General features: G+C 41.3%; 1 protein-coding gene across 12 annotated transcripts in view; it reads right to left on the reverse strand.

Annotated features, from left to right (window-relative positions):
- The window catches only part of MAP3K13 (mitogen-activated protein kinase kinase kinase 13), a 167,206-nt gene that overhangs the window by 28,974 nt on the left and 111,708 nt on the right, over positions 1-26,524 (reverse strand). For all 12 annotated transcript variants that reach the window (XM_064584064.1, XM_064584078.1, XM_064584068.1 and 9 more), the window contains 3 exons: positions 13,826-14,385; positions 5,729-5,912; positions 893-1,084 (listed from right to left, as the gene is read on the reverse strand). In XM_064584064.1, coding sequence (XP_064440134.1) covers positions 893-1,084; positions 5,729-5,912; positions 13,826-14,300 — 851 coding nt within the window. In that variant the 5' untranslated portion in view covers positions 14,301-14,385. The remainder of the gene's footprint in view (positions 1-892; positions 1,085-5,728; positions 5,913-13,825; positions 14,386-26,524) is intronic.

The raw sequence follows: 26,524 nt of genomic DNA on the forward strand, positions 1-26,524 counted from the left end.
ATAAACACTCCTCTTAAAGTGGTTATTGACAGCCAAAGAATCATTTTGAAAACAGATCACTAGAAACAACTCTGCTTCTCTTAAATAGCCAGTTTATATCATCTTATGGACACTGTGAACCTTGTGACTATTTATTTCCTTCTTTGCTTAGACTCTAGGAAGGTCAGAGCCAAATCTACAGTCCACCTCTACCAACTGTACAGAATCTTGTGGCATACCTTTGTGAGCAAGCTTTAGTTCTAATGTTCTTATTTTCTCTTTGCCTCAGTCTCTTATTCATCCATTTTTTAAGCAAATTCCTATTTTATTTTATTTTAAAGATTTTATTTATTTATTTGAGAGAGAGAGAGAGAATGAGAGACAGAGAGCACGAGAGGGAAGAGGGTCAGAAGGAGAAGCAGACCCCCCGCCGAGCAGGGAGCCCGATGCGGAACTCGATCCCGGGACTCCAGGATCATGACCTGAGCCGAAGGCAATCGCTTAACCAACTGAGCCACCCAGGCGCCCCTTATTCATCCATTTTTATCCTATTGGCTACATTTCTGAAACTCAGTTTTTAATACAACAAATCAAGCCTTCAGGTGGGAAAGTTTGGCATTAAGTATCTGGGATGATGGAGAGTGAATACTTCAGTTAGTAATGAATCTTGTTTCACAGCTGCACAGTTAAAAAGCAACACAAAGGGAAAACTAGTGTCAGGTGCTTGGAGCTATCTGCCACATAGGTCAGTTGGTCAACAAGAATCCAGAAAACATGCAAAGAGAATTACCCACTGTGCCGATTTAAACTCAACCGAGAAAGTATGATGTCTGAAAACAACCGTGCTTGATAAAAATTCCCTTATTTCAAAGCAATAAAACAAAATGTCCAAAAAATCAGCTCCCAAACTCACTTAGGTGATTTGAGATCACGATGAATAATTTTATGGAGGTGCAAATAATTCATTCCACTTGCAATTCCCGTGGACCAGTCCACTAGCAATCGAGGTGTGATCTTCCTGCCGGCTCGCAAAACCTCATAGAGTTGTCCGTGGGCACAGTATTCCATGATGATGCAGTAACAGGGGGCCTGAGTACAAACGCCCCTTTCAAGAAAACACAAATATGTTTATAAATTCACACATACATACAAACGTACCTGTATACATATTTATATTTTAAGAATATTTAATACATTTAACGATTAAGACCAGTTCTCTGTCCATATTATTTTTAAAAGGCATAATCTTTCCCAATTCTTCAATTACCATTAAACCCCCTCTAGTCTGCAAGCTTCTCTATTATGCATATGGACAATTTTAGTTCCTTTTGCTCATTCCAGATTATCCCTATGTTGTGCTGGATCCAGTGCTTTTCTGTGGGGCCATTCCATTCTGGGACAAAGAGCACATTTCCTGAGACTTGTGTAGGCCAGGCGCTGCGTTGTGTTAGATTGTTAAGAGTAACTGAAATATCTTCCTTTTAAAATTAAATAGAAGGTTTACAGGGTACAGAAAGAGAGAATTCAAATAAAATACTGCTATTTTTACTATTAATTGTTGAATTTTAAATTAGTCAAATTTAAGATAACTAGTCTGAGGACCAAAAAAAAGAGTCAATTTTCTATATTATATAGTCTTTGGAAAAACATTTCTGCTTAGAATAAAAACAATTATCATACAATGTAACCTATTTCTTTTTTTTTTTTTAAAGATTTTATTTATTTATTTGAGAGAGAGAGAATGAGAGACAGAGAGCACGAGAGGAAAGAGGGCAGAGGGAGAAGCAGACCCCATGCTGAGCAGGGAGCCCGATGTGGGACTCGATCCTGGGACTCCAGGATCATGACCTGAGCCGAAGGCAGTCGCTTAACCAACTGAGCCACCCAGGCGCCCAATGTAACCTATTTCTATGTGGCCTATATTTCCATCAATTCCTACATCTTCCACAAAGCCTTTCCTGATGATTCCAGTCCAAGAAGATCTTTCTCTAAATTCTTATGCTACCCGGGAGCCATTCGGTTTTTTTATATGCAAATTTCCTCTCCCCATACAGATCATTGGCTCCTGGAAGGGAAAGGTCTTCAATTTCTTTTCTTTCTACCTTAAGGTCTAGAAGTTCACAGCAAGTCCTTGACAAATATTTCTTAACTTCACCTTAACTTTCTTCGCTGCTGACCCTTTGCACAAACATGTGCAGGTGCACGGGGTAGGAAGAGGGGAACTAGCATGGAAGAACTTCTATTTGTCAGGAATGTTCCCTGTTTATGTAATTGTCTGAGTTAATCTGCCCCAAACCATTGTGCAACACATACGCCCTCTTCCATTTCTAGGGTAAGGTTCAGAGAGGGAAAGTGACCTGCCCTAGATGATACACCTGTGACAGAGCTTAGATTCAAATCCAGTCTAACTTCAAAGCCTATGCTTTTTCTACACACTATGCTATACTGCCCTCCCTTTGTGCTTTGTAACTTCTGAATACACAAGCATATTGGGGATTCCTATATCAATGTTACCTTAGAAAAGTGATAATTAACTCTACTTCACACTTTTGTTCTGAAGATGAGAAAAGAGAACAATTATCATACACAATTCTCGGTATCCCATCTCTTAATAGTATGTACGCCTTCTTTCAAAACTTTCTAGAGGAGTTGAGAGTATTTTATCTACAAGATGCCCAGCTAAAGTCCTCAGCCAGCTACCAACTCATGTCTTCTCTCTTACGCGGCTGTAAGTGATTAGGGAATGAAGAGGGCATAGCTTGAGACCATGGGAAAGTCCTATAACAACAGCAGGTTATGAAGAAGTAAAATTAGTCTTCATTTTCCCTGCCATGATATGCCTGTCAAATGCCACAGAGCTATTTCTACTACTCTCCGATCATTTTCTAAGCTACCCAGAATTCTCATCTTCATTTCTAATGAAAAATTTTTTTCAAGTTTCTGTTACTTGACTTTTAGGAGCACTTGGCGGAGCACAGATAGACCACAACTATAATCAGACAATTTCATTTTCATTACAGAAAAGCAAAGAATAGGCAGGAATAATGTAATGTGCTTAAGAATATCAAAATAAATATTTGTTTGAAGCTACTCAGCATTCTATTTAACCCTGTTTTAACTTGTTGCAAACAGAGAGAAAGGGGTAACAGTGATATGTTATGTACTTTCCATCTTTCTTGACTGATGAGAGGCAATCATTCCATCAACCCTGTACTATGACAAGGCTTCTTAGTAGCTATAAATAGCAGCTCTCTAATCACTTCTAATTGCCACCTTTTCTTCCCCTTGGCACCCAATTCCATTAGGAACAGTCAGATTAGGTCTTCCTAAAAGATTGCTTTCAAAAAATTGGACAAAGAAAATATAGAATTCTCTTCTTTCACTTCCCCTTCTGTACACGGTTCTTACTTCAAAGGAAGCTGTAAGCACAGCAATCAGCATCCAGAGAGACACACTCAAATCTCATCATGCCTCGTATCTTCCAGACGGTCCTGAATGACTCATTGGCCAAGCAACTCATGGCACAGATGGCTGCACACACAACACTGCCCAAGGCCTCAAGAGCATGGTGTAATGAACCCGGGACACCGTCTCACTATTGGTTTCCATGTAGAGGTAAAGACTATTCGAGCATCTTCAGCCTAAAAAGTGGGGCATTGGCATGGCCGTACTCGTCCAAAATGCGGAAAACTGCACATGTAGGTAGGAGGGTCGGAAGAGTGAGGTACGGAACAGGTTGCAAGGAAAAAGGAAAGAGGAAAAAGCAAAAGGAAGGAAGGAAAAATAAAGCTTCTCACACCCATACTCTTGGGACACATTTCTGCCAGGACATCCTGGTGGTAAGCCCTCGTACCTGGGACAGACAGCCCAGCCCACATCCGGAGGCCAAGAAGCCACGCTAATCTGTAGAATATTCTGTATCTCAAACTCAGCGTCCTAGTGATTGAAGCTTGAAAGTTTCGTTAAACGGAAGTTAAATGAAAGGCCCTTCCTTCCATTTAGGATGTAGGATGCTAGAAGGGATGATTTTCTCAGTGAAGTAAAATGAAGGAAAGAAGTGAGTCTCTGATAGTCTGTCTGCTTAAAAATAATCCTTCTGCTGTCTTTTGAAATGTATCATCTTTGGAAAGAGTATAATTAGTCTCTATAGCATTTCATTTTCGTCTCACATCCTCCTGGCCCTAACAGCATAACAAAGGATGGGATCAAGAGGGCAACCGAAGCTCTCTCCTATGCCCACTGTATGCATGTCCCTTCCACAAGGAGATACATCCAAGCACTTCATTTAGTATCCCAGCTGAATGCTTCTCTCCTTTCCACATCTCTTTCCCTTTCCATAAAGGAATCAAAACTCAACATCAATACTCATTTAAACCCATTCTACAAAACCTGTCCCCAAGATTTCTATTCCTTACTTTAGGGATGTGATTCCAATGAAAAATGATCCCATGACATGTTTACCTTTACAATGAGAGTTTTATCGAGAGAGGATCCCTCTTGGGGGCTGGGAGAAGTTCCTCTTAGTTTTGGGAAGGGGAATTTGTAAATTATTCCCCTTTTAGTGGTAGCCTCATCAGTCATACTATTTTCCAGGACTGAAATACGTATATGTCAAACGTATCAAGAAGCTCTAGTTTCTAAACTGTCATTCCACCTGAAGACTAGCTTTCCTGTTCTTCACCTTCCCTCCTGTAAAGCCACTCATTATTCATTTGTTTCAGGCTAGGGCAGAATTTAAAGCCCAGCAAGAGAGGGACCTCAAGGGAAAGGTACAGGCAGAAGAGATTACACATATTTAGAGCTCAGCACTGTCAGGTTTGGGGACTGCCACAAATGTACCTTTGTGCCTCCCCTTTTGCTAGTGATCCCTGCCAGTATTATGAAAATAACAGTCTGAACTAGAAAGATACGTTCATACACTCTTGAAAACAACTACATTGTGGAATGAACATAGCATATAACTTACTCTCATCAGTATTCCAGTGTCATTAGACTTAGAAAGTTGAGTGTTTGGCATTACTTGAAAAGGGATCTAGCAAAACCAGGGCAGGGAGAAACACTCTGAAGGTGCCTCTTACTACAAATTCATATTTAAGAAGGGAGGCTAATAGAAACTAATAAAAAAATTCCTCTCTGTTACACAGGGACTAATTGTTCTATGATCACTTCAGATATCAGCTTTGTTTTCTTAACTGAATTTTCGGATGGGCAGGTTATCTCAGAGTGACCTCCATCATCCCATTGATGAATGAGGTTGATCCATCAGATATGATTGCTTGGTAAGAATCCATCGCTCCCTCTCTGTCCCATGTATATCCTTTCCGAGAAGGGTGTGCTCTGGCAAAAAGAACTACCAGATTGTATGATTCTTAAAGACAGGACCTTCATTTAATCATTCTTTGGTGCCCTCCCAAAATACCTAGCCCAGTACTAAGTCTATAGAGTATTTTTCATACGTCTTTCAAAGCAGGAACTCATATGTAGATATTGGGAGAAAGAAAATCTATTTCTTAGGGCGCCTGGGTGGCTCAGTCGGTTAAGCGACTGCCTTCGGCTCAGGTCATGATCCTGGAGTCCCGGGATCGAGTCCCGCATTGGGCTCCCTGCTTGGCGGGGAGCCTGCTTCTCCCTCTGACCCTCCCCCCTCTCGTGTGCTCTCTCTCTCTCAAATAAATAAAATCTTAAAAAAAAAAAAAAATCTATTTCTTAAAAAAAAAAAAAAGAAAAGAAAAAGAAAGCCTTGACCTACTTGAAAGCGATGATGTTAGGGTGCTTCAACTTCCTCAAATGCTTGATATCCGTCTCATTCTGTTCTCTCACTTTCTTGATGGCCACCTCCTCCGCTCGGAACTTGCCCAAGAAGACAGCGCCTTGGGCTCCACTACCCAGCCACTGCAGCTCTGAGATCTCCTCGAACGGCACCTCCCAAGTATCTAGGCACACAAGCGAGAAACAAACTTTGAGAGATCTTGGGATTTGCTCAGGGACCGTTCTACAAGGCCACCCCAAAGGTACCAACTTCAGCGTCACCCAAAATGATCTCTACCTTTGGACTCCCACCTGTAACGCACCAAAAGATATAACCTTCCTATGGGTCTTGGTACAATAGATCAGATATTCTCATGTGTTAGTTTGTATCATTTTCTTTAAAGATTTTATTTATTTGAGAGAGAGAGAGAGAGTGAGTGAAAGAGAAAGAGAGAGAGAGAGCACGAGAAGGGGGGAGGGTCAGAGGAGAAGCAGACTCCCTGCTGAGTGGGGAGTCCTTTGTGGATGTGGGGCTCGATCCCAGGACCCTGGGATCATGACCTGAGCTGAAGGCAGACGCTTAGCTGACTGAGCCACCCAGGTACCCCAGTTTGTATCAATTTTTAACCAATGAAATCAAGCAGATCGGAGATCTCCAATATATTCTCCTCCAAACAAAACATATCTTGACATTCCCGTGGCCCCACTTCCTCACTTCAAACTTGCACGTTCAATCCACTTATCTGTCTCTATACCACTATCCCTATCCCATTACCCATTGTAAGTCAGTGTTGTTTTATTCCTCTTTGAATTTCTAGTATAGATGCTCAATTAATCTTTCCTGAATGAATTTTCAATGATACCCTCCCAAGGACCTAATTATGCACAAAACTTATATTCATATTTCCCTTTTATTGAGTACTTACTACGTGCCAGACACTAGCATAAAGCTTTATGTATCTCATGTGTTGATCCTTTCAACAATCTTGGAAGTCTGGCCTTATTATGGTTATTTATAGATGAGAAAACTGAGCCAGGGAGATTAAGGAACTTACCCAAGGACATACAGCTGGTAAGTGGCAGAACTCAAGAATTGGCTGATTCCAGGGACAGTGCTTTCTCCACTATACCACATTGCCTCTTGTGAAGTAATTGAGAGGGTCATTAGCCATAATAGATTTACTCATATAGATGCAGTATTTTCAAGTTTCTCTCTTTCTTAGAATTTGATTTTCTTTGCACCAAAAAAGTAACAGAAGTCACTTCTAAGTGGTGACATTATTGATGATTCATATTATGCTCTTTATCCTATGCTGTATTTTTTTTTTTACCATGAGCCTGTATTACTTTTGTAATGAATAAAATGCTATTTTATTTTTTATTTTTTTAAAGATTTTATTTATTTATTTGAGAGAGAGAATGAGAGAGAGAGAGCATGAGACGGGGGAGGGTCAGAGGGAGAAGCAGACTCCCTGCCGAGCAGGGAGCCCGACGTGGGACTCGATTCCGGGACTCCAGGATCATGACCTGAGCCGAAGGTAGTTGCTTAACCAACTGAGCCACCCAGGCGCCCTAAAATGCTATTTTAAATGAAGCACTTCAAAAATTCAATCAATACATGCTTTAATCTCATGGAACTTAAAAAGGAGAATATGATCCATTGATCCTTCTCCTTGTCCCCCTTTTTATCAGTGCATTGTCACTACACTGGTAAGAAATAAACATCAAAGAACGAGGAGTCCCATGGAGTGAGGAGAGGATAATGACAATGTTAAAGGTTATGGGGGATTTTCATTAGATCACCAATCACTAAAAGGTCACTGTTTGCAGAATACTGAACAAGGTAGTGTTGAGTCAGCTTTGAAGATATTCTGGTCTTGAAAGCAAATCAACTCACATCTACTATGGTGATGAAGCAGCAGAAAGAGGTCATCAGTACCTGGAAGGGAACTACATTTCCCTCTTCTCTCATTTTCTCGAACTTGAGAGAAAATAAATCCCGTAGACTCTTAACAAAATGTGGCTTCTCATTACAGTGGTTAAAACATGACCTTCCAGAGAGGATGACATAGAGCAGAACAAATTATAGTGAGGGTGTTTGACAGCACAGATATTTAACCCATTCTTCTGTTCTGAGCAGATTAAAGATATCTGCTCTATTGAAGTTAGATAGACGCTACATAAAAACAAATTTCTCTAAAATACAAATAGCTCACAAACACGAAATCACCGAATAAACAAATGATACCAAGTGAGATGCAGGAGGAAAGAGTGAGTTATGGGCTTGACTGCTTTGAGGATCTTTCTGGCTTCGAATGACTGACAAGTGTAAAGTGTCTCACGCAGTCCCACTTTCATCCCCACAGGCTTATCTGTGTAGCACACACAGGACCCAGATATCGATGGCATAGTGTCAGAGGGTTTTACTTGGGAGAGGTCTGGTGAAGAACTAGACACAGTGTTACTTTGGCCATTCCGGGGCCAAATAAAAGGACTATTACTGGATTCTGGGGCAAGAACATCCTGGGCAATATTTTTCTGAAAAACTTTATAAAAGCCCAAGTTATCCTCATTTTTCATAACTACTAAATAACTAAAATTAGACCTCTTACGTGTTTTTCCCTATTTACTCAATCTTTATTTATTGTTAAATGCTAGAAACACCAGCAAATATTAGAAAATAAAGTATTTTATCTGCAATCCCATTCCATATTCAGTTATCATCTTCTCTTCCAGTCTTTGCTCATATGTGTGCAGCTGTGTAGAAGTTGTAGGTGACACATAATCTTTTTTATTTATTGTGTATCCCCCCTGTATATACAGTTTTCATTATAAGCTTCAATAGTAGCTTACTGTACCCTTTTACCTTTTCTGTACTTAAGTCCTTCCATCTTTTTGTTTGCTGGCTTAAATTTGATACTTTTTTCTTTCTTTATATTATTTCCCCAGACTCAGTTCTTAGGTTAGAGTACAGTTTCCTGGCTTTTGCTATACATTCTAACTTGCCATACAAAAGGGCTTTGCTAGTTTTTGCTGACAGTAGTAATGCATGAGTGTGTGTGTCCCTTTTACTTTGCCAGCAATGAATATTGTTGATAGTTTTTTGGGTTCTAAGTTATTTAGGTGTAAAGTAATGTTTTATAAGCTTGCACTACTTTATTTATTTATTTAAAAGACTTACTTATTTGAGAAAGAGAGAGCAAGCACGGGGGCAGAGGGAGAGGGAGAGAATCCTGAGCAGCCTCCTCAATGAGCAGGGAGCCCAATGCAGGGCTCAATCTCCCAACACAGAGATCACTACCTGAGCTGAAACCAAGAGTTGGACGCTCAACCAACTGTGCCACCCAGGCACCCCAAGTTTGCACTACTTTAATTGCCAGTGAAGTAGAATATTTTCTCCACATTTGTTTAATGCTCACATCTGCTCTGCATGAATTGCCACATTTATGCTTTGTGCATTTATCTGTCGGGGGTCTCATAGTCCTCATAAATTTGAAGGAGTTTTCTATTTCTTTGACACATATTAAGAGAATGTTTTTTAAAAAGACTTTGTATTTTATGGGGCACCTGGGTGGCTCAGTCATTAAGCATCTGCCTTCAGTTCAGGTCATGATCCTGGGGTCCTGGGATCGAGTCCCACATCGGGCTCCCAGGTCAGTGGGGAGCCTGCTTCTCCCTCTGACCCTCTCCCCTCTCATGCTGTTTCTCTCTCTCTCAAATAAATAAATAAATAAATAAAAATCTTAAAAAAAAGAAAAAGAAAAAAGAATGTTTGCAATGAGGATGTGCAAAACTGGGGGCCCTGATAACTGACAGCAAGATAACGACATAACAATGGAACCTGACTGTGTTCACTCCAGGGTTAATCCCAGACTTTCTGCTTTTATAGCCGTCCATTGGTACTCTTCCCCAGCTTCTATCTTCTGATTCATCACTATGACTATTATCTTAATTCCAATATCTACCATGATCTCTAAGACTGAGAAAAAGCCCCATGCCCACCCACTTTTAAGGCATAAGTTCTCTGTTGTTTGTATTCAGACATAGCTACGATATAATACTTGCTTTAGGACTGGGAACTATTTGGCAGTAAAAAATTTCAATTACACATACTACCTTACTTGGATTTCACTACCAACATGCTAAATGGGAGATGAAGATGTCATTAAAATTTTTGAAAAATCAAGTGAAGTTTCCTTATAAGTACCAAATGCAGAGACACATCTGTTCTGTGTGCTATCCTTTGGTTGACTGTAATCCAGGATTAAAGATTAGCTTCCTGATCCCAGAGCTGACAAGGAAAAAACTACCTTAGTTCCTGGCTAGTGAATCCCTTTCACGGCCCCCCGCAACTCCAGCCCACAGTAGGGTATCCTGTCATCTGCTGAAGAGCTAGGCAGCTATAAGCTGCCTTGTAAGCTTAAGCTGACCAGGCCCGTTTCTTATTTACTCTTAACCAACTGAGCCACCCAGGCGCCCTCTTATTTACTCTTGAAATAAGCCTTTCTGGCAGTCACATAATCAGAAGATTGATTAAATACAAGTTTATAGGACAATTAAAAAAAATTTTTTTTAAGTAGGCTCCATGCCCATTTAGGGGGTTTGAACTCACAACCCTGAGACCAAGACCTGAGCTGAGATGGAGATTCGGACACATAACGGACTGAGCCACCCAGGCACCCTGCCCCCAAATTTGAAAGGCCCTTTTGACAGACACATAGGATGTATCTGCTGCCCCTCTTCATGAGCCTGAACCTCGATGCTGAATTTGTATCCTGAGATCTCCAAATTACCACCAAAATAATTATTAGACTGGACAAGTTAAGACCCTAAAAGCCAAATGCAATTTTATCACGTAAGCAGATATTAGTAGGTTTTGTGTCTAAGCAGAGGAGAGGGAACTTTTTTAAAAATAATAAACTAAGGGTGGTTATCTCTGGGTTGTGGGATAACAAGTTATTTTTTATTTTCCTCTTTGTGCTTAATTCCCAATTTTTAAAATAATAATACTGTTTAACATTGAAACCCCCAACCTTTGTGTGACAAGGAACAACTTTTTAATTTCTTGAAACCTTAAGACCATAGAGGGGGAAAGAAGGGTGGAATGTGCAGGGTGGATGGGATGGGAGGATGTATGAAAGACAGTGAAACAGACAGACAGACCAACCCCATGGACACAAAGACTTTCTGCATGTACAGGAATGGATGCTCTGACTGACAAATCCTGGAAAGCACACCTGGGATCAATTGATTTACCAGCAAATCCAATACACATACTGGGAAAGGGTATAGAGGGAGAGGTTTAAGAGAGGTATTGGTTTAAGAGAAAATATTTCAATGCAAGCTGGTGCAGCCACTCTGGAAAACTGTATGGAGGTTCCTCAAAAAGTTGAAAATAGAGCTACCATATGATCCAGCAATTGCACTACTGGGTATTTACCCCAAAGATACAAAAGTAGGGATCCGAAGGGGTACGTGCACCCCGATGTTTATAGCAGCAATGTCCACAATAGCCAAACTGTGGAAAGAGCCAAGATGTCCATCGACAGATGAATGGATAAAGAAGATGTGGTATATATACACAATGGAATATTATGCAGCCATCAAAAGGAATGAGATCTTGCCATTTGCAACGACGTGGATGGAACTGGAGGGTATTATGTTGAGTGAAATAAGTCAAACAGAGAAAGACATGTATCATATGATCTCACTGATATGAGGAATTCTTAATTGCAGGAAACAAACTGAGGGTTGCTGGAGTGGGGGGTGGGGTGGGAGGGATGGGGTGACTGGGTGATAGACACTGGGGAGGGTATGTGCTCTGGTAAGCGCTGTGAATTGTGCAAGACTGTTGAATCTCAGATCTGTACCTCTGAAACAAATAATGCAATATATGTTAAGAAAAAAAAAAAGAAGAAGAAGAAGGTAGCGGGAGGGGAAGAATGAAGCGGGGGAAATCAGAGGGGTAGACGAACCATGAGAGACGATGGACTCTGAAAAACAAACAGGGTTCTGGAGGGGAGGGGGGTGGGAGGATGGGTTAGCCTGGTGGTGGGTATTGAGGAGGGCACATTCTGCATGGAGCACTGGGTGTTATGCACAAACAATGAATCATGGAACACTTCATCTAAAACTAATGATGTAATGTATGGGGATTAACATAAGAAAAAAAAAAAGAGAGAAAATATTTCAGAAATCAGAAAAATAGAATGCACAAGAAAAGTGGTCAATAGTGACTAAGGTCAACTGGCTGTTGTGGAAAAGCTGTCAACAGTCTCGACTGAAAGATACGAATATATGTGTATATATATATATATTTATTTAATTTTTTAAAAGATTTTTTTAAAGATTTTATTTATTTATTTGAGAGAGAGAGAATGAGAGAGAGCACATGAGAGGGGGGAGGGTCAGAGGGAGAAGCAGACTCCCTGCTGAGCAGGGAGCCCGATGCGGGACTCGATCCCAGGACTCCAGGATCATGACCTGAACCTAAGGCGGTCGCTTAACCAACTGAGCCACCCAGGCACCCTAAAAAGATTTTTATTTATTTGAGAGAAAGAGCTCACAAGCGGAGGGAGGGGCAGAGGGAGAGGGAGAAGCAGGCTCCCCGATGTGGGGCTCGATCCCAGGACTCCCAGATAATGATCTGAGCCAAAGTCAGATGCTCAACCAACTGAGCCACCCAGGAGCCCCAACATGAATATATTTCTAAGAGAGGGTTATAGAGTCCAAAATTCAGATATAAAATAAATAAGACAGAATCTCATTTCTGGTCTACATTTCTGATCCTTTCCAAAATTTCTTGATGAGAGAACTATTAACAATGGAATCATTTACATAATACTACAAATATATGTATCAAAAGCCTTAAAAAGCCATGAACCATTTTAACTCAACCATGTGTCTTCTAAAAACTTATCTTAAGGAAATCAAAGATATAATAAGAATGATCACAGACATAATGAAGGGTATGTGTGAAAATTAAGTAATAAACAGATGTTCATTGCAGTATAGCATATGATCACTAAAAATAACAAATTGCCAAGGAATAGAGGATTGCTTAAAGAAATCTTGGCACATTCACACAATTTAATACTGTGTAGGCATTAAAAATGCTGAAGAAGTATATTTCATGATATGGGAAATGTTCAAAATGTGAAGTGAAAAGGCATAATGAAATAGTTTGACTGTTTTTTTGTTTAAAGCACACACACAGATAATAAGACTAACATAATATATACCAAAAACATTAATAGTGAAGACTGAGGATCATAGATAAATATTTTTACTTTTGGGGGAAAACTTACCTGTATATTCCAACTTAACCACATATATTATTTTTGCTATCAGGAAGAAAAAAATTCTTCTAAAGAATATAAATGAAGTTATAAAGAACACTAGGGCCATGTGTTCTCTTTCCTTCAGAAGCATAATGCTTGAATTGGAATATATGAATATGCATGTTACACTGTGATGGGAGTTAATTTACTTTTTAAAAACTGTGGGATCTAGACATAATAATGCTTCTCAAGATTGGTTGTATATTTGTTCTTTCCTCACAATGTGAGCTTTCTGTGCCTGGGCTGTAAGAAAATGATTCCTTTTTACTACAACCTAAACCAGGGCACAAGCTTTAGGCAGAGAACCATGTGGCGTCTGTCTGGTTTTGAGTTAATCCAGTGGCCATCAGACTTTTTGATTGCATGAACTCTCAATAAAAAATTTTGTAAACATGCACTAGGTGATTATTTATAAGTTATGTATCTGCACAACTTTATTAAAATACCAAATATATATGAAAACATGCATGAAAATAGAAACTTAAAATGATGATACAAGGAACAGGAGCTCTAACATTTTCTTCCTTGTAACACTGTAGATTGTCTTCTATGTACTCTACTTGACACCCCTAGACTGGACAGCTACAAAAGATGGGCTTTGGCCAGAAAAGACCAACCAAATGTGAATCTGTTCCAGTCAGAAGGTTTATAGGAGATTGGTACAGGGTATTCATCGGGCACTAGGGTTTTAATCAAAGGTTATCCAGTGAATGGTGGTGATGGCAGGGACTATTTCCCAGGTCCACACTCTACCTTACCTTGCTGCTGTAATTTGTAATCAGTGGAATATGCCTTCCCAATGATATTCCAGACAGGCCTTAAGCATCCAAACAGTCCTTCCAGAAACCCACCACTGCCGCTGCCCGACCTGCTGAACTGAATCTTGACGTCTTCAGTTCCACTTGTGCTCTCTCCATCCACGGTGTTGCTGTTCCCCTGAGACATGGCCATCTCTGATTCATCTTGTTCCCTTAGCTGAAGAACGCTGTTCTCAAACTGGTCCCTGGAATCCTCACTCACGCTTGTCAACACTGTTGTGGTGATGGGGCAGTTCATGCTCTCGGTTAGCTCTGTTTGTACCACCCCCTTTTCCTGCTGGTCCTTAAGGAGCTTGGGTGATGGGTGGCTCCCCACAGGAGTGAGTTCATCTTGTAGTCCGTTGAAGGTTCTGCTTTCACTTGAGGGTAAGTGTGAGGAAGAGGAGCAGCTCAGGTGCTCCTGAGGGTTGGCCATGGTGCCATGAGTGTGCCCAGGGTCCTGAGATGACACTCAGAGGATTACTGGGACAGAATTCTGATGCAAGAGAGGGCTCCAGAACCTGGGGAAGATAGGAGGAGGACGTGAGATCACCCTTCTTTTAGTCACACACACTACCACACTTCTGTTTATAATAACAAAAACACTGAAGCAATGGGGATTGGTTAAACACTGGTATACATCCAAATGGTGGAATACTATGCAGCAATTACAGATCATGTTGTAGAAGAGCATTTACGAACCTGCGAAAACGTTCATGACATGTTAATATAAAAAATAGGTTAGAACAATATGTACAACATAAGCCCTTACAATTTTTTAGTTTTTATTTAAATTCCAGTGAACATACAATGTAATATTAGTTTCAGGTGACAATATAGTGATTCAACACTTCCATACATTACCTGGTGCTCATCACAAGTGTCCTCCTTAATCCCCATCACCTGTTTCACCCACCCCCCACCTTTTACTGGAAAGGACACACGAACACATACATAAGAAAAAGACTGGAAGAATATATCCCAAGAACTAACTATTGTTAACTATTAACTACTGTTAAGTCTAGGTGGTTAGATTTGGGAGGGCTTTATTCCAAGCATTCTGCATTAATATGTTGCTATAGAGTGAATGGTTGTGTCCCCTTGCTCCAAAATTCATATGCTGAAACCCAATTCCCAGTGTGATAGTATTTGGAAGTGGGGCCTTTGGGAAGTGATTAGGTCATAAGAGTGGAGCCCTCACAGACACGTCAAATATGCCAGTGCCTTGATCGTGGACTTCCCAGCCTCCAGAACTGTGAGAGATATGTATTTTTTGTCTGAGCCATCTAGTCTATGGTATTTTTATCATAGCAGCCTAAACAGACTGATATTTAAAAATATTAAAAAAAAATTGTTTCCCTTCCCAAAGAGAAATTAAATGTCTTGATAAACACTGTTTTATTAGGAACAACATCCTGCTCATATTTTTTCTATTTTCTTTAGTGTTTTTTCTCCTGGGGCATTGTTTTACTTCCTAAGGTATTCATTAAGTCATGTAGGTAAATGTCTTATGTGACAACACAAATTCCTAAGATATAAAATCTGTTTTTACTGTAATGCACCAAATCTGGGGCAACAAACTAAGCCCCAGTGCTTTAAACTTATTCTTTGCTTCTGATCTGTCCATTAGCACCGATTTCTCAGGGCCACCCAACCTCTGAAAATAAAGACATGGAATTGTCTAGATTGGCCAGTTCATGCAAATTCAATCTTAAATTTATTCATTGTATGTCAGAAATTTACTTTCTTTACAAATCCCTATATAATAGTTATTTCTTCCTTCACTCTGAATTAAACATTTAGAATATGTTTAATAGGAACCAGGGTATAAAGAGAATCTCACTTTACGGAGGGGGCAAGAAACAGACCAACAATGATTGACAGTACAGTGCTTATCATGAATGAACCAAGTGCTCTGGGAGCACAGAAGAGGGAGGGATACTTTCAGGGCTAGCTGCCCAAAGGTGGTAACTATTGATCAGTGTTAGAAGCGTAGAACCTCATCGGGTTGGCAGGAAAGGGGTGAGTGAGAGAAGAGGGAGAGGATACCACAGATGTGGAGAAAGTATGAACAAGGGCAAGGATGCATGAAAGACTATGGAATATATGACAAATTGAAGTGGCTGGAATGTAGGGTTATATGTATATATAGAGAGAATGATAAGAAAGGAGAGAAAGTCAGGAACCAGGGGCACCTGGGTGGCTCAGATGGTTAAACCCCTGCCTTTGGCTTGGGTCATGATCTCCATGTCCTGGGATAGAGCCCCACGTCAGGCTCAGTGGGGAGTCTGCTTCTCTCTCCCTGTCTGCCTCTCCTCCGCTTGTGTTCTCATTCTCTCTCATACTTTTTCTCAAATGAACACATAAAATCTTTTTTTTTTTTTAATTTTGACAGAGACACAGCGAGAGAGGGAGCACAAGCAGGGGGAGTGGGAGAAGCAGGCTCTCCCCTGAGCGGGGAGCCCAATGCGGGGCTCGATCCCAGGACCCTGGGACCATGACCTGAGCCGAAGGCAGATGCTTAACGACTGAGCCACCCAGGCGCCCCAACACATAAAATCTTTTAAAAATTTTCTAAAAAAAAAAAGACAGTCAGGGACCATTTTGCAAGGAGATTTGTATGCTAGGCTAAAAGGCTTGGATTTTATCCTGAAGGTGATGGGGGTCATAGTATCCCAGATTGGGGTTTATGGATAAAAAGAAACTACCCCTATGTTATTAATTTCTCATCTGAATTACTGAGATCCAAATTTTAAGTGTTTTTTTCATTGCCATATCCTATGAGTAGCTTGTGTGAATGAACCAATGAAAATACCCTATCCTTTGAAGACTCATTCATTCATGTAAATATGTATTGAGCTCCTATTATATGCTACACAATGTGTTAGGAATTAATGAATGGTACATAGGCTTCTACTCTATAGGAACTTACAATCTAGAGGGAAAGACCAATTGATAATAAGAGTCACATGGTTAGATATATGGTACACAGACATGAACAAGGTGCTACAGGAGCTCAGAAAAATAAACATCAAATACATCCAGAGAAGTCATAGAGGAAATGTTGTTTGGGTTGGAGGGTAAACCAGGTAAAAGTGAGACTAGACATTGCAGGAAGTATTGGGGAGCAGCAGGAGATAACTCTTATAAAAGGTAGCCAAAGGTCAGAATGTGGTGGACCCAGATGACAAACTAAAGTTTTTGGATTTTTATCCTCAAGACAACAGAGAGCCATTAAGAAATTTTAATTGGGGGAGTGATTTGGTCAAATTTTTAATTAATTAATTTATTTTTAAAAGATTTTGAGAGAGCACGCATGCATGCACGCGGGGGGAGGGGAAGAGGGAAGAGACTCCCCGCTGAGCAGGAAGCCCCATGTGATGCAGGGTTGATCCCCGGATCAGGACCCCTGATCACGATCTGAGCTGAAGGCAGACACTTAACTGACTGAGCCACCCAGGCGCCCCTCAAATTTGTAATTTAAAATTACATCTATAGAAGTAGAGGTTGGATTGAAGGGGAAACACTGAAAGTCAAGATGTCACTTAGGAGGAAGAGTTCAAGTGGGAATGATGAGGGCCTGAACCAAGGCAGGAGCAGTGGTAATGAGGAGGAGGAGAAAGATTGAAGAGGTAGAATAAGCAAGATCTAGTGATTGATTAGACCTGGGTGTGGGTAAAGAAAAGGGAAAAGAGAGGAAGACTTTCAGATAACTTACTTGGGATAATGGATAGATGGGCAATATCATTAACTGAGATATGAAATAGCAGAAGAAAGAAAGGTTTGGAAAAAAGGTAATTAGCTCAGTTACAGACATGGAGGGTTTAAGTCCTATTGTGTGTGTTAATGCACCATACCAGGCTTTTATTTATGTTATCTGATTTTAAAAAGACACTTTGTAGAGAGGGATGTGGGAAGATGGGATGGGAGTGCTTCTTTAGCTCAAGGCAGAAGTATTAAAATAATACAAGGGTGGGGCGCCTGGGTGGCTCAGTTGGTTAAGCGACTGCCTTCGGCTCAGGTCATGATCCTGGAGTCCCGGGATCGAGTCCCGCATCGGGCTCCCTGCTCGGCAGGGAGTCTGCTTCTCCCTCTGATCCTCCATCTCATGCTCTCTCTCTCTGTCTCATTCTCTCTCTCAAATAAATAAATAAAATCTTTAAAAAAAAAAAATACAAGGGTGAACCCAAGTTAAATTAAAAATATACTTATTAAATAGATACTAGGAGCTGTGCTTTGCACTAAGCTAAGTTCTGTGGATACAAAGCATTACTGTTACAATTACTACTTCTAATGATAAATGAGACAAAGTGTCTTACAATTTACACAGCCCAGTATGCATAATCAGCAATATACTGGTAAAACAGTTCTGCAGAAAACAAAACAAAACAAAACCAAAAAAAAGGAAAAAAAACACCGGGACACTCTGATTTGTAGTGTTTACTGATTTCTCTGGTATAAATACTCCCACCATGGCAGATTTCAAGCTAATAATAGTTTAGTAACCTACTTGCAAAGTTTCAATCAGCTCTTACAAATTGGTGTGTAAGTCAGCACCAGCACTATAATCCTTGTAATAGTGTCATTCTCATTTTACAAAGAAATAAAAAACTTTTTAAGGTCATAAACTGGGTAAGTGGTAGAGCAGAAATACAAATATGACTCAAAATTCAGATCCCCAAATTCCCTTGCCTTTTTTATAACACCATAGCACCTCTTATAATAACCCCTTGCTTCCTTAGAGTGCTTCACAGGTTAATAAAGTGCTGTGGGCTATAATTTTTTTTTTAAGATTTTATTTATTTATTTGAGAGAGAGAGAGTGAGAAACAGCATGAGAGGGGAGAGGGTCAGAGGGAGAAACAGACTCCCTGCTGAGCCAGGAGCCCGATGTGGGACTCGATCCCAGGACTCCAGGATTATGACCCGAGCCGAAGGCAGTTGCTTGACCGACTGAGCCACCCAGGCGCCCCTGTGGGCTATGATCTTGATCTAAACATTTGATCCCTGTGCAAGGAAGTCAGGGCATGGAATCATTATGCCTAGTCTTCACAAAAACTAAGGTCTACAGAGAGGTATTTTGCTAAAGGTCACGGAGCCAAGATTGAATACCAGATTATTTTTCCTAATTCCAAAACTCTATCTCTTACCGACACATGTAGTCTCTGTAAGACAAAGTTCCTTCCTTCCAAAGCTTATAAACTACTTAAGGAGTTAATAATTACATGGAAGGAATTGCCTCCTCCTCTCCCTTTCCCCCATGACAAATGTGCAGTGTTCTGTTTATACAGAGCTGTGCAGAGGGCAAACAGTAATGGGGACTAGAGTAGTTCACTCAGGCTGAATGAAAGAGGTAGGATTTGAGATGAACCTTTGAAAGGAAGATGATTTGAGACCCACAGAAGAAAGGAAGTCAGGCAGCCACATGCAGAAGAATGAAACTGGACCATTTCCTTACACCACACACAAAAATAGACTCAAAATGGATGAAAGACCTAAATGTGAGACAGGAGTCCATCAAAATCCTAGAGGGGAACACAGGCAGCAACCTCTCTGAGCTCAGCCACAGCAACTTCTTCCTAGAAACATCGCCAAAGGCAAGGTAAGCAAGCGTAAAAATGAACTATTGGGACTTCATCAAGATAAAAGCTTTTGCACAGCAAAGGAAACAGTCAACAAAACCAAAAGACAACCGACAGAATGGGAGAAGATATTTGCAAATGACATATCAGATAAAGGGCTAGTATCCAAAATCTATAAAGAACTTATCAAACTCAACACCCAAAGAATAATCCAATCAAGAAATGGGCAGAAGACATGAACAGACATGAACAGACATTTTCCAGAGAAGACATCCAAATGGCCAACAGACACATCAAAAAGTGCTCAACATCCAGGAAATCCAAATCAAAACTTCAATGAGATACCACCTCACACCAGTCAGAATGGCTAAAATTAACAAGTCAGGAAACGACAGATGTTGGTGAGGATGCAGAGAAAGGGGAACCCTCCTACACTGTTGGTGGGAATGCAAGCTGGTGCAGCCACTCTGTAAAACACTATGGAGGTTCCTCAAAAAATTGAAAATAGAGCTACTGTATGACCAGCAATTGCACTACTGGGTATTTACCCTAAAGATACAAATATAGTGACCTGAAGGGGTACGTGCACCCCAATGTTTATAGGAGCAATGTCTACAGTAGCCAAACTATGGAAAGAGCCAAGATGTCCATCAACAGATGAATGGATAAAGAAGATGTGGTATATATATACAATGGAATATTATGCAGCCATCAAAAAAAAAAACCACCAAATCTTGTCATTTGCAATGATGTGGACGGAACTAGAGGGTATTATGCTAAGCGAAATAAGTCAATCAGAGAAAGACAAGTATCATATAATCTCACTGATATGAGGAATTCTTAATCTCAGGAAACAAACTGAGGGTTGCTGGAGTGGTGGGGTATGGGAAGGATGGGGTGGCTGGATGACAGACATTGGGGAGGGCATGTGCTATGGTGAGCGCTGTGAATTGTGTAAGACTGATGAATCACAGACCTGTACCTCTGAAACAAATAATACATTACATGTTTAAAAAAAAAAAAAAAAGAAGATAGCAGGAAGGGAAAAATGAAGGGGGGGAAGTTGGAGGGGGAGATGAACCATGAGAGACTGTGGACTCTGAGAAACAAACTGAGGGCGGCGCTTGGGTGGCTCAGTCGTTAAGCGTCTGACTTTGGCTCAGGTCATGATCCCAGGGTCCTGGGATCAAGTCCCACATTGGGCTCCCTGCTCGGCGGGAAGCCTGCTTCTCCCTCTCCCTCTCCCCCTGCTTGTGTTCCCTCTCTCACTGTGTCTCTCTCTGCCAAATAAATAAATAAAATCTTAAAAAAAAAAAAAAAAGAAACAAACTGAGGGTTCTAGAGGGGAGGGGATTGGGGGGATGGGTTAGCCAGGTGATGGGTATTAAAGAGGGCACTTATTGAATGGAGCACTAGGTGTTATATGCAAACAATGAATCATGGAACACTACATCAAAAACTAATGATGTAATGATGTATGGTGATTAATATAACATAATAAAATAAAATTAAAAAAATAAAATAAAATAAAATAAAAAGAAAGGAAGTCAGGGAGGCTAAGAGCATTAGAAGAAGCAAGCAGAAAACCACCAGGGCATGTGTGAGAAGGCTGGTAACTCAGAAATAATGAAATTAGCCAGCTAATGTTGGGAGCAGTGACAGTAATGCCTTACCTTCGTATATGGGCTCTGAAACCTTCTGAAATAATGCAGATGATTTTTCCCTTTAAACAAATCAGAGAGATGAAGTTGGGTGGGATGAGGTTAGGTTGGGGGGACTGAAATTCTAGGGTATGCAGAAATTTAGGGGCTAGGAAGCTGCCTGGGAATATAAGGCTGGAGGGAGGGGAAAGAAAAGATAGTAATAATAGCGGGAGCCCTCTGTTACAGCAACAGCTATTTGCTGAATTGACGCCCATTTCCCTCACCCCATCCTCCCCACCCCATTCCTTTTAAGCTGATCTCTCAGCTTTGACATTACTGATCCCTTCATTTGCTTTTCTGGCTGATCTCCTGCCACAACCTTGAGCTCTCTTGCCTTTGGCCTCTCTTACGTTGCTCTGCCTGAGGTCTTTTAGGACTGCTGGCTTGATCCTATCTGACCTGGCCACTGCCTCAGCAGTTACTTCCAATCTGCCTTTGCTGTCGGGACTCGTGGTTACCCTGTACAGCACGGGGCGTACATTATGCTTTTGGCTCACATCAAACTTGAGGATAATGCAAATGCCTAAATGTGTATGTGAATTTCAGCCAAACACCTATTTGTGCAGTTTGTTCTTTGAAGCAAACTACAGGACTTTATGTTAATTCCGGTAAATTTCCATTTTGTCCCTCTTTATCCTGAGTTTCTTCCTAATGACACCATATTGGGATGGACTCATACCAAAAAGTTAGAAAAACATGAGTTTGTTTTGTAATCTCTACCCCTTTCTAAGAGGTTAAGGATGCACGTGAAGTAGAGTTGTGCCCACTGGCACTGCGAATGAGTTAAAGGAAGAGGATTTCAGTACACTCATCACACTCGGTTTGGTATTTATCAAGGAACGTCTATCAAGGACTATAGTCCAACCCCCTTGCTTCACCTCTGAGATGACATTCACGTGTCCAAATTCAAACTCATAGGATATTGCCGACTTGCTCGATACAACAGCTAATCAGCAGCAGAGCTGGGATGAGTCCTCCTTCCTCATGCTACACGCTTTCCCTGGTCTGGTTGTTTGTTTATGCAGACAAAGAGAAACAAATAGCTACGATATCATGACCACTGATGAAAAAATAATAGTAATTCGCAGTGTTATTCTAGATGTCCTAGGGCTACTCCCAAGGAAGCACAAGTGCCCACCTAGAGGGGTGACTGCACCAGTCAACAGAGCAGTGAGAGGTCATCCAGCTACTGGCAACTCAGCTGTGCTCTGGGAGGGGGCAGAGCAAGAGACACCTCGAAGCATGTCTCAAGATGTGTGAGGTCCCAGCGGCTTCCCTCTGCCCACCAAGAATATCAGGTCCAATCTCCACCAACGAAGGCAGAGAGGTGGAGAGGCACAAGAACAAAGGGGGAAAAATCATCCCCATGACTCTCTTAAAATACGATCAGAGCTGACTACGTTTAAGAAGAGTGTGGGAGGATAAAAATCTCTTCACTTTCACCTGTGTGTACGACACACACACACTCCCATGCACAGTGGAGAGGCTGGTACGTGGAAACAGGAACACAGGCAGCCCCACCATCCCTGCTCTGGCTTTTGCCCTCTCTGCTCCTCTCTCCCTGCCCAGATTTGGCTCCGGGACCCTCGTGGCAACTGACGGTTTGGATCTTTTGATTCATGAGAAGTCAGAACTAGTATTTACTAGAAGGGATCTGAAAAAAATGAGGCAAATTTTTTTAAACATAGAGTCAAATGGAAAAAGCTAAGCAAGAGCAGGAGGGTACACGGGTGAGGTTGGAATGTCACTTTTATCAGCAGGAAGCTCTCTGGGGAGGGTGGCAGGGGACGTGATGCTGCTGCCGTCCTTAGAGGCTCCTGAATCTACTAGGAGCTCAAGGTAGTGCCCTCCAGGCACCTCCCTTGCCCTTTGAATTTCTCAGTCTCAAGAGGAGGAAGTGGTTTGTGCAAAATTAGTAAGCAAGGGTTGGAGACGGCGGCAGCTGTGCATTTGCCAGGGTACTGCCAATTTCTGGAAATTACCTTGGCTTTGTGCCCAAATGGATTCAGCACAGAGGAAAAGGGATGGGAGAGGCAACGTGGCCAAATAGCCCTTGAATTCTTGTGCTTTTATTCTATAATACAAATACAAACTCCCCAAGTTGCTAATAAAGGGTAATTTTATAATAGATCTGATTTTGAGTTTTCTATCATAAATATGTGCAAACCAAAGATTTTGGAACATTTTACCCCATCAAGTTTTCAGTGTGACTAAAATTGAATAAATTTATAAATTAAGAATTAGTGCTGAGATTTCTTGTGTGGTGCTAAGATCTTCCCAAGCTGTCTTCTCTTCACTTGGCATTTTCTTGCTTCACAATGAACACAATTTTGCCATCTCTAAAATTCATATAACAATATCTAGAGCATAAGAGGGACTTCTGCTATTAGGGCATCAGCCCATTTTAAAACTGGGATTAAGCTACTTGTTCATAGTAATAACATATATTGATCTTCCCAGGATAGAGGTCTGTCACTGAGAGGTCTGTCTTAATTTGAACTTAAAAAAAAATTAGACAGCATGGGCGCCTGGGTGGCTCGGTTGGTTAAGCGACTGCCTTCGGCTCAGGTCATGATCCTGGAGTCCCAGGATTGAGTTCCGCACCGGGCTCCCTGCTCAGCGGGGAGTCTGCTTCTCCCTCTGGCCCTCCCCCTCTCATGTGCTCTCTCTCTCTCAAATAAATAAATAAAATCTTAAAAAAAAAAATTAGACAGCTTTTTCTTTTTTTTTTTTTTTTTTTTTTTTAAAGATTTTATTTATTTATTTGAGACAGAGAGAATGAGAGAGAGAGAGAGAGAGAGAGCACGAGAGGGGGGAGGGTCAGAGGGAGAAGCAGGCTCCCTGCCGAGCAGAGAGCCCGATGCGGGACTCGATCCAGGGACTCCAGGATCATGACCTGAGCCGAAGGCAGTCGCTTAACCAACTGAGCCACCCAGGCGCCCTAGACAGCTTTTTCTAACGGAATTAAAAAATCCTAAGTATGTGATTTACAATCAGATCAAAAGAGTGGTCTACACATCCCTCCAAAGCAGCTCCAGCCACATCTCATCCAGCAAGCAGCCCCAGCAGGGACCAGCACCACTCCAAAGTGACTCCTGCCCTGGGCAGAGAGGAAAAGAACCACACACACCAGGTCCACTGCAGCCAAGGCAGGAAATCTTATAACTGGCAGTGTGGAGACAGTGCCCTGATCTGACTAGCGGCCTTGCCCACCCACAAAAACCTCTCAAAGGCAGCATACGGAGAGAGCCCTGTAGTTCAGGGTCACTGCCGCCCTGGGGCAGAAGGATTGGAGGCAGGTATCTGGTTTGTCTGCAGGGCCTGCCCACCAATGAAAGCTTCTCAAGGGACAATACAGGGAGAGTGTCCTGAAGCCCAATGTGACCTGGACAAACCAGTTCAGAGGGCAGGTATACGGTCTGACTGCTGACACTGCCCAACTATAAGCCCACAGCGGCCTCAGGCAGGCCCTTAACAGCACAGAGACCAAACCTGGCCCTCAAGGGGCAAAGTAAGCCATTGCAGCTGACTGGACGGAAGGCAAACGAGGCTCGGCCACAGCATTGGGGGCCCAACACGGGGCCTGAACTCACGACCCTGAGATCAAGACCTGGGCTGAGATCAAGAGTTGGATGCTTAACCGACTGAGCCACCCAGGCGCCCCTTTATATAGGTTTTTTTTTTTTTTAATTTTTTTTTTTTTTTTTTTTTTGTGAGAGAGAGAATGAGAGAGAGCACGAGAAGGAGGAGGGTCAGAGGGAGAAGCAGACTCCCTGCCGAGCAGGGAGCCCGATGTGGAACTCGATCCCGGGACTCCAGGATCATGACCTGAGCCGAAGGCAGTCGCTTAACCAACTGAGCCACCCAGGCGCCCGGTTTTTGTTTTTTTTTAGAAGATTTTATTTATTTATTTGACAGAGAGAGCGATAGCAAGAGCAGGAACACAAGCAGGGGGAGTGGGAGAGGGAGAAGCAGGCTTCCCGCAGAGCAGGGAGCCCGATGCGGGGCTCAATCCCAGGACCCTGGGATCATGACCTGAGCCAAAGGCAGATGCTTAACGACTGAGCCACCCAGGCGCCCTATGTAGGTTTTAAAATGAATAAAAGATGCTTTATTTTCAAAGTTGTAGACTATAAACTTATCAAGAAATAGCAATCTGTAAGGCTCCCAATATACCTTAAGTGCTAAATGCTACATACCTCAAATGCTTTATTTCTTGACCAAAGGAATGATTTCTCTATAACTCCATAAAACTTTAATAAATAACATGTACTATTATTAAGTACAAATATTCCAGGATAGAATCAACATTTTGACCTAAATCTGACTTGCCATATGAAGCAAATCAATAACTAAATAAATGCACTTAAAATGTCTTAAATAATAAGACACAGACATATATGCCTTTAAATATACAAATATTAATGTAAAAATAATCATACACGCATTCCAAGAACATAAGAAAATAGGTTTAAAAGGTCACCAGTAGTTATCACTGTTGTTCTTTTAAATTTTCTTTATTTCCCCAATTTTTTTTTTAAAGACTTACTTGTTTTGAGAGAGAGAGAAAATGAGCTTGAGGGTTGGGGAGGGGCAGATGGAGAGGAGGAGAGAGAGAGAAGCAGATTCCCCACTGAGCATGGAGTCCTGACTCAGGGCTCAATCTCAGGACCCTGAGATCATGACCTGAACGGAAATCAAGAGTCAGACCCTTAACTGACTGAGCCACCCAGATGCCCCTCCCCAAATTTCTATTATTAGCATGCATTACTTAATCAGAAGTTTTCAATCCAAATCTGCTGCTTTAAACACACAGACTAATGAGCCAACTTTACTACTTTTGCATATAGGAAAGATCACATGAAATGTTAAGGACATTGTTGGGAAGCCTAGTGTAAAAAATGTAAGTAGTTTAGGAGAACAATTGAAATGACAATTGATATCATTTTAAAACTATTATTTAAAATTAAAATTATTTTTTCAATTGGGAAATAATTTTAAAGCATGCATGATAGCCCAAATCAATCCATTGAGAACCTTCTATGGCTTTCATTATATGGAGAGCAATACTGTGAGGGGATAGGAGGGAAAGGACTGCAGGAAGATAGACCTGGATTCAAATCCTCATCATTAAGTTGCCCTTAACTCTCCAACTCAATGTCATTCTACCTATAACTGGTGATAACAACAGATCCCAATTCATAGAATAGATAATTACATGAGATCATGCATATATAACACACCCAGTACACACTGATTCCTCAATGTCTGTTAGCTCTCCAAATCTTTAACTAGAAAAACTAGAATAAAAAGACGTATGTCAATATGCTCAATATACATATGAAATCAAGGGACATGAGAGGAAGGGCAAATGGA

Source organism: Mirounga angustirostris, unplaced genomic scaffold (genome assembly GCF_029215605.1).
Source record: "Mirounga angustirostris isolate CCGP_5_RB_7025 unplaced genomic scaffold, mMirAng1.0.hap1 SCAF_1, whole genome shotgun sequence".
Taxonomy (NCBI): Eukaryota; Metazoa; Chordata; class Mammalia; order Carnivora; family Phocidae; genus Mirounga; species Mirounga angustirostris.